The sequence below is a fragment of the Sinocyclocheilus grahami genome, unplaced genomic scaffold (assembly GCF_001515645.1).
Source record: "Sinocyclocheilus grahami isolate Dianchi unplaced genomic scaffold, SAMN03320097.WGS_v1.1 scaffold2733.1, whole genome shotgun sequence".
Classification (NCBI taxonomy): domain Eukaryota; kingdom Metazoa; phylum Chordata; class Actinopteri; order Cypriniformes; family Cyprinidae; genus Sinocyclocheilus; species Sinocyclocheilus grahami.
The window spans coordinates 16,595-26,147 of record NW_015507911.1 but is presented as its reverse complement, the minus strand read 5'-3'; the positions used below and the strand labels follow the sequence as shown (position 1 = coordinate 26,147).

Sequence of the window (9,553 nt, the reverse complement as noted above, 5' to 3'; positions counted from 1 at the left end):
GCAACATTCTTAACATGACAAAGCTGGAATAAGAAAATGTAGTTTTAAGTTTTACACTTTCTTCATAGTGCAAGGGTTTCTGAGTGTCTGTTGAATGTTGGTGGTTTATGCTCTCTGCAGCCGATACACCACAAAATCATTGTGGTCAGTGCAAACTTTGTTTATCCTAAATGCAAGTGATTTTTTTTTTTTTTTTACTTTTAACTCGTTTAGTATTGTTCATATGTTTAATGAAATAAAATTTTTACATGTAGGGTCTTCAAAAGGGGGTCTGTCAATTATTATTTGATCTTAAACTAGTTTGTGGGAAGAAAAAAGCAGACATTAAACAAAACTATAACATTTAGTTATTTTCAACCAAAGCTAAAGTTCAGTTAAATGTGTCATAATCCGTTTTACAATAAAAATCTGTGCATGACACTATATACATCAATAATGAGTAAAGGATTTGCTGTATAAACACTATGAAAAACTATGTTATTTTAATGTGAATTTAAACATGTCTAATACTGCAACTAGTACTGCAGGCTAAAGTAAGTTACAAAGAAAGAAATAATCCCATTATTTATATATTATATATAATGGTATGATTTTGAGAGAGTGTTACTAATTTCATTTCCTAAATTAATTTGTTTCATGATTGTTCACTTTTACATTTTGCTAAAAGCCATTAAAGTATTTAAGTAACCCTCTGTTGCTCCTCATTTGGGGGTCACACGCCACAACTTTAAAATTGAACACCTTAAGTCTAACATTTTTTTTTCTTTCAGTCAAATGATTGTACTATATTTGATCTCAATAGTTTTTTTTTTAACATTCTTTGTTTTGGGATGATTTCATGGTGCTAAAAAAATATTAACTTCTAAATTATGCATCAATTATTTCTATTTAAAATAATAAAAATGTTAGAAAAAAGTTTGTTTAATTTATGCCATATTTAATAATAATAATAAATAAAAACAGCAACAACAACAAAATATATATATATATATATATATATATAATCCAATTAACGGAGGCAGAATGGAGCTATGTGGTGGAAATAAATACATCAAATCATCTGTAATACCATGATGTAGCCACTAGATGCCTGTATACCCTATATAAACTGCCTGAAAAAAATCGTATTGGATCATTATTGCAGTGATTAACATGTTTCTGGCATGTTGTATGTTTGGCAACAATCCTTTTAACCTTAACACCTATATTGCACACTAATATTTCATTGAACCACCTTTAGCTTTGATAACATTGTGCATTCTTTAAAAAAGTGCATTCACCGTGGCATTGTTTTGACAAGGTCATACAACATTTCCATCAAGAGCTGCATTAATTTTTGGCTGAGATCTTGTATTCACAATGGAAGAGTCGAACCACTGTGTAAAGTCCCGCACATCCAGACTTTCAATAGGGTCCAAAAATTCAATTTCACACCAATTCATGTGTGAAAATTATTCCTCATGCTCACTGGACCACTATATCACATTTTGAGCCTGGTGAATCTTGACATTTTCATCCTGGAATATGTACATGGGTACGTCTTCTGACATCGTTTTTTGAGAAGTAAAAAGCCAAGTACTGAATGAGTTGGGGTGAAAGGAATTGTTGCCAAACATACAACATGTTAATCACTGCAATAATGACCCAGTCCGAAACTCTTTAGTATTATTATTTTTTTGGGCCAGGTAGTGTATAAATGTAAACAAGCAACAGGCATATAAATATGCCTGTATATAAGTACAGGTGCATCTCAATAAATTAGAATGTCATAGAAAAGTTCATTTATTTCAGTAATTCAACTCAAATTGTGAAACTCGTGTATTAAATAAATTCAATGCACACAGACTGAAGTAGTTTAAGTCTTTGGTTCTTTTAATTGTGATGATTTTGGCTCACATTTAACAAAAACCCACCAATTCACCATCTCAACAAATTAGAATATGGTGACATGAATTAAAAGAACCAAAGACTTAAACTACTTCAGTCTGTGTGCATTGAATTTATTTAATACACGAGTTTCACAATTTGAGTTGAATTACTGAAATAAATGAACTTTTCCACGACATTCTAATTTATTGAGATGCACCTGTATATACAGGGCTGTGCATTCCCTTGTTGAAGGGCATTCAATCAAAGTTTCAAAAGATCCAGTCTTTATATTTATTCCCCTAAACAGTCAAAAACAGTAATCAAATTGAGGATATTGGGGGATATTAAATAAATGAATACATAAAATGGATGAGGAGTGTCGTCAGCTGTTTTTTGAAGGTTGTGATGGTCTCAGCTGATCAGGTTGAGTTTGGAAACTCATTCCACCACAGAGAAACACACTATAAGCTAATGTAGATACTGTAATAAGAAGACAAACTGCTTCGCTGGTCAATATACTTAAATACAGAGCAGAATGAAAACAGAAAGCAAAGCCACTAAAGTTATGATCTTCTCTGTTCTTGATTGTGTTCCTTGGTCTTTTTCATCTAGTGGACAAAAAGACAATTGCACTAGGTTGAGTAAAAACAAATAAAAACATTATAATAGTTAAATAATAGACAACATTAATTAATTTTTCCACTAACCTTTGACGAGTAGCTCCATGCTGTAAATGAGTAATTCATTTGTGATGTGGCATATGTAGTTTCCTGTATCATTGTACTGAAGGTTGTTGAGTTTGAGGGAGAAGTTTCCAGTCTTATACGCCTGAGGAAAGCTTTCAGTTCGGTTCTCATATGCTGAATCCTGCTCTTCCACAGAAATCTTACCCTTAATAATGTCATAGACTTTCAGACTGTCATTGTGTCTCCAGTTCACTGTAATGCCTTCAGCAGTGTTTAGCTCAGAAGAACAAGGTAAAACCACAGAATCTCCAACATAACCTACAATCAAGACCTGCAGAGGCACTGAAAACAGAGAGAACAATAAAATATACTGTTTTTCATGCAAGAAACATGACATTGCTTCATGGATGATTGTTGATTGGATAGCATCTAAACGCTAGTTTATGCTCAATCAGAGACATTGACTTTAATAAAGATGTGCATAACAAAGACAAACAGGAAAAATAAAGGTGATTGTTGAAGTAACAATCCATCATGTGACCAAACAAATTCAGTTTCTGAAATCTAATTTTCTGTTCCCACTTGATTTCAAACTAGGGTTGTGCCGATGTCAGAGATATCGCCTGTGGCTGATGCCTTTGACGATGATGATTATTATTATTATTATTATTATCAGGCTACTAATACTCTCTAATTAATATTAGGGCTTATTTGTTGCATTGTATTTCTTTTTCCGCGGTTTACAGTATTGCGTGTTAACCAATCACACACAATTATGCTGAGCTTATGAATGCATTGGCCAATCAGAGGCGTTCAGATGACTCACCGCTGAAACAGCGGAGTTCTGTGGTTCAGCGCGCGCTGACTGAATTCTGACTGGCGAATTCTCCCATCATAAACAACAAAGTGTAGAAGTACGTGCAATGTATCTAAGTATAAGATATTTATGCATCATACAGTGTAGATTCACTGATTTTAATGGGAGTGTTTTTAAAGCGCATAGACTGAGCTTGTGATGTTGTTCTTTGGTAGGCTAATGTTATGTTCTTTTTCTGTAGCTGCTTTTTGAATAACTGACGAAATGTAAGCATTATAATTAGTATCTTACGATGTTTCTAATATTTTTTTTTCATGTTAAATACAAATTCAGTCATATTAAAAACATTAGGCTGCGTTTAGCCTTACACTGGAGTTGGTTCACTTTCCGGCAATGAAACTAGGTAAATAAATAGCACGATAATATCGTGTATCGCGATCTCACACGATAGAACGATATGAAAATTGAGCATATCACCCAACACTATTTCAAACTGGCAGTTTTCTATAGTGTGTAGTGTTATCTGAATTACCTGAAAATATCTGATAATTTAAGCATTTTATAACAAGACAACATTTGTTCAGAATCAGCTTGTAAAACCTCATGTGCTGCAACTCTCTAAAACTAAATATTAAATTAAATAAAAAATGCATATTTATATACAAAAACAGTATTTGTAATAATAAAAGATGTTCATACTATGAAACCAAGATTAGATTTTCATTAATTAATTACTTTTTTATAATTTTTTTTTTTTTTTTTTTACAAACCTTTGATATGTAGCTCCACAGTTTCAATTGTTGATTCATCTATAATGTAGCACTGATACTTTCCTGCGTCACTGTGTTGAAGATCATCGAGTTTGAGTGAGAAGTTTCCTCTCAGATACTTCTCAGGGAAGCTTTCAGTTCTGTTCTTGTACTTTGGGTCCTGTCCTTCCACAGAAACTTTACCCTTAATAATGGCATACACATTCAGACTGTCGTGGTGTTTCCAATTCACTGTAATGTCTTCAGTTGTAAGCTGAGGTTCTCTAGCAGAACAAGATAAAACAACAGAACCTCCAATGACACCCTCAACGGTGACCTGCAGAGACACTGAAAACAGAGCGAAGTTGTAATAAAAGAAATCGTTTCATGCGAAAACATAACCTAATACATGTTTAAACTAGATTAAAAAATTTTTTAATTCCCTTTTCTCTTATCATGATCTCTTTTACATGTCATTGACATGTATATATCCTTGCTCACCTTCATTTATCAACATTAACAGATGAAGTAAAACAACACAGCGCCTGTAAAAACAGAAATAATTGAAATGTTTACATTCTGCAATGTAAAAATTCAAAAAGATTCACATTTGTGAATCTTTTAAGCATGATTCATGTTATCAATGGAATTTCTAACTTTGATACAATATCTTGAAAAACTGATATCCAATATAAGTTTCTATTCCACAGAAAAAACTGCCACAACATTTATATTGGGCATGGTTATTTGATATTATAAAAACAGGGTGTGGTATCATGATTGTGAGCTTATGACTGGGTTTGCGGGAGTTTGGGCAGGACTTTGATACAATGGTTTCAGATCACGATAAATACTGCGTTGACTCTGGATACAAAAACCTTGGACATTTTGCCTTCACTTTTTACAGTGGAAAGAAGGAGGGACATGTCATCCATCTTTTTTACAGCGTTTCAAACACTCGTTTGACATTATGAAGTGAGTTTGGAGTAATAACATTATTAAATACACATTTTATCAGACAGATATTAAGGGCATAATGTTTTAAATATAATCTTAATATAATAATACAAAGTTGAAATCAGTAGGGAAGTAGCTCTCAGGAGAAAAACTTAGAGATTATCATACGTTTACTTCAAATTTCTTCAAAGTATTAATTTCCTTTATTTTCTGAAGATTGGGTGGTGTGAGCATTATGGAGAGCTATAAACACATGTAATGTTTCATTCATACTGAAAACAGAGGGCACAAAAAAACAACAAAAAAACAAATATGCCTCACAGAAGTAATAGAACACATCAAGTTCCCGGAAATCCCTAACATGGACTAAGGCATCTAACTATCACTGTAGCTAAATAAAAAGAAGATAGAAATGCTGATCAAACATGAAAACAATAAACACAGCACTGGCAATATGTATTCTACACCTCAAGAATGTTCATGAGAAGAAAGTATTTTAATTATTCAAAGTATTAATAATGCAATGTTAATCGTATTTAACTGAGTTTGGAGTAACAACATATTAATAGTATAGTTCACCCAAAAACGAAAATTGCCCATAACATACTTACAAAATGAAACAAATAATGGTGTGTAAACTACAGTTACAGTATTTCTTAGTATAGTGACAGAAATCAATGGCATATGTAATAAAACTGCACTGTATGGCAGGAGCCCACATGAAAAAAATAATATAGTAATTTATAGTAAATACTATAGTGTTTTTAATCATACTATAGTAAAGTACTTGAATTAATTTGTTGTGGTAATTCTATAGTTGCAGTAGTAATATAACAACTATAGTAATATAAACAAATTACGTTACCTAATACTGTACTAAATTTATATTTAATAATATACTACAATACACTACAGTTTACTGTACTAAAAACTAAAGTATACTGCAGTATTTATTACGGTTTATCAATTCACTATAGTTAATACTACAGTATGCTGTAGCATTCATTAAAAAGTGTTGTAAGTACTGTAATATATCCAGTATAATACACTTTATAATACACAAATTTATAATATAATACACATACACCTATAAATTACTATAGTAAATTACTGTACACTAGGCTTGCCGCGATAGACGGTGCTGACGATGATACCGTTGTTAAGCTGCAACACCGGTTACGTCACTTGCCCACCGCGTCACCGACCCCCACCGTCATTTAGATTTTTTTTATAGTAATAAAAATCATTTAGTTCAGTAAAAGAACAGACACTACAATTAAAAACTGAACGCTGCTGCTCAATGCAGCTTGCCGAACGACAGTCGCATCACAGATCAGATTTAATTTCTCCAGTGAGGAGAGTGAGTCGAGCTGACTGACAAGAAGAGTGAGGTGAGACAGACAAGACGATCGCGGTTTCGAAACGAGATGCAAAAGCGCCTGTTTGGCAATATTTTGGATTTTGAAAAGCCTGTTGACTTTTGCCGTTTATCTAAGGTGATTTTGGAAGTTTTTTTAAACATTCGTTTCTTATTTAATTGATTCCACATTGTTTGCTGATTTTTACTTTATTTAAACTTTGTGATTTATTTTATTTTATTTGACATCAAGGTGTATTCCGTGCCTCCAAGCTTTCTTACTCTTTTGCTAATCTTATTTATTTGGTTATATATTATACATGTTTCCAGTTTTGTATACCTATTAAACTTTATGTAAGTTATTTTATATTTTATATCAGGCATAGCCTGCCCTTTAGAATGGTGTATTTTTTATTTTTATAAAAGTTCTGTTTTATATATAGGCTAAAGTGAGTTTGATGTTGTATTTTGTTGTTGCATTCAAGCAATTGAGGCCGAACTGCCGCTAATTCGAAAGTAAAAGTAAAATGCGCACGCCACTTTTAAGCTATTTAAAAGCGAAGGAAAGCGAGGAAAAGAGGGAAAATTCAAACGAACTAAAAACGAACAATTGCTTTACGCCAAATTGCCGCTATTTGAAAGTGAAAGTAAAATGGGCACACCGCTTTTACAAGCTATTTAAAAGCGAGGAAAAAAGGGAACACCCCGCCCCCACGGTGATACCGGTATTACCGGTGTTGTCACACGCCGCCGATTAACCAGTGGGAAAATTTCCCCACCGTCACAACCCTACTGTACATATGCAAACTATGTCTGTGCCTATACAGATAGATACTGTAACTAAACGATTGTACACGTTTAGACATGCTTCAGATCAGGGTAGTGTCCAAATTTTTTAAAAATGCGAACAAACTCCCTTCTAGGCCTGTCACAATAACAACTTTTTGTTGTGCAATATATTGCCCCAGAAATAATTGCAATAAGCGATATTTAGAGGTCGACCGATATGGGTTTTTCACTGGCCGATATTTAGAAATCAGGGCAGCCGATGGCCGATATATGATGCCGATTTTTTTTGGGCCGATATGTTTGGCCGATTTATTTTTATTTTTTCTTAATTTCATAAAACTGAGTTTGAGTAAATGATTATTGCAGGGTACAAGATAGTAATAGTAGTAGTAGCCTAATTCAGAGTAATAATACATGGCTCAAAACTTGAGCACCTTCTCAAAACAGTTCTGAAGCATGCTTTTTGTTTATGTTTGCTGACAGACACCAGTGTTTCCCACAGACTGCAAATGCGAATTCATTCTCTGCCAGCAGGAGGTGCTGTTGGAGCGGGAGATATGGCGGTTTCCCCGGTAACGGCTGTAATCTAATCAGGGCTGCTCACAGACGCTTATTTATCAGGCATTACAGGAAAGACAAAATGAAAATGACATCGAAGCGTTTCTGAAGACGGTCGGTTCTTTTCAAAGATACCTTTATATAAAAACACAAGCGGTGCATTTTAATTTTGAAACGTGCAGTGATCAGTTTATTCAACGAAGTAATAACTCGATGTATGGGAAACACTGGACACTGCTATAAGTCAAATGGCCATGGTGTTCCGCAACAACGCTTAGCTGCCCACATATGTGCCTGCCTATAAATCGGCCTAATTTACAGCACAATCGGCCGATGCCGATAAATTAAAAAATTCAAAAAAGTAAATCGGTTGACCTCTAGCGATATTATTGTCATTTTAAAGTCTGCGTGAACCGGAAGTTGCTGCCGACTTTATTTCAGTGTAGTGACGTGTTTCCAGCTGAAACAGAATATTGAATAGAGGGCGTGGTTTTTTGGCGCTCCTCCTCTCTGTCTCTCACTCATAGCAACCTATGATTAAGGATATTCTGCACGAGCCGTCAAACTGACGTCATCAGAGAAGGAATGCCATTCCAGAGCAGAAGTAAATGTTCAGGTTTTGATTAAAGATTTCCAAGACAAACTATTTGTTTTCAGCAGATTAACTTGCACGGATTAATTGTTCACATCAAGACTAGCTATGTGTGCTAGTAAAGTAAATAAAGTAAATTTTTTTATTTCATGCAGACTTTAAAGACCATTTTATGCCACTGAATTTATAATCATAATGTAACAGCATAATAATGCAAGGCATACACACTTCCAAATGACAGCTAACTTTAAATTTTGAAGAATATTTAGATCATGGAAATTAAGTAACAAATAGAAAAAAAGAAAAATGCACAAAGAACTTGTATGGAGATTTTTCCCTGACCTTCTTTTCTCTGTAAATTAAGGGTGCACACTATTGCTGAAAAACACAATCACTACTTAGCAGTCAGATGTCTGTATGCACAAAGGCACAGATCCCTAAACAAGACCATATCTGCAGATTAAACTTTTATTTGTAGAAGCATTTTTTAAATTTGAACTAGCACCTCATGACTACACCACGTTATGTACGACAAAGCTGCAAAAGACACAGGCGCAAGTGGAATATACAAAACATGGTGACTTTAATTTTTAAGTAAATATATTGAGCGATATATTGCGTCACCAAAATGATTGAGGTCATGTATATATATATATATTGCGCGAAAAGTCGATATATTGATTATTGCACAGGCCTACTCCCTTCAGAATATTTTCTTTACTCTTCACTACTGGCAAAAACAAATGTGTTTTAGCATGTCATGCTTCACTAGTAGGCACCGATGACACAGAAACTTGAGTTTATACATTTTTTACTATAGGCCCAGTATTAGCCTACATATGGATTCATTTCTTTCAAGCGTTAGGTTTCTTCCCTAGCTTTGTTTAGCTAGATTTCCAAATACATATTTGGATAAGAATAATCAGATCACATACCTGATGATCATGACTTGTGAAATAGCTTACAAATGTAATGTTTGTCTCTTCAGTCGTAGAAATTTAGCGAATCTAAAAGAACGTTTGAATCACGGGTTTCTTCTTCTTCTTCTAATAACGTTTTATGGCGGATGGCAAACCAACTTCTGGTGCATTTACCGCCACCAACTGGACTGGAGTGTGGAGCACTAATATGCAACTACTATATACATATTTATATTTATCTATATTTTATATAAAAAAA

At 33.8% G+C, this 9,553-nt stretch overlaps 1 protein-coding gene across 1 annotated transcript; it reads right to left on the bottom strand.

Moving 5' to 3' along the window:
- Positions 1 to 2,063: 2,063 nt before the first annotated feature.
- On the bottom strand, positions 2,064 to 9,384 carry LOC107575573 (V-set domain-containing T-cell activation inhibitor 1-like). The gene is made up of 5 exons (XM_016261926.1): positions 9,310 to 9,384; positions 4,623 to 4,666; positions 4,143 to 4,469; positions 2,577 to 2,897; positions 2,064 to 2,477 (listed from the first exon to the last, which is right to left on the bottom strand). Exons 1-5 carry the CDS (start codon positions 9,318 to 9,320, stop codon positions 2,389 to 2,391), a joined length of 792 nt encoding a protein of 263 aa, XP_016117412.1. The 5' UTR covers positions 9,321 to 9,384; the 3' UTR covers positions 2,064 to 2,388.
- Positions 9,385 to 9,553: the final 169 nt, after the last annotated feature.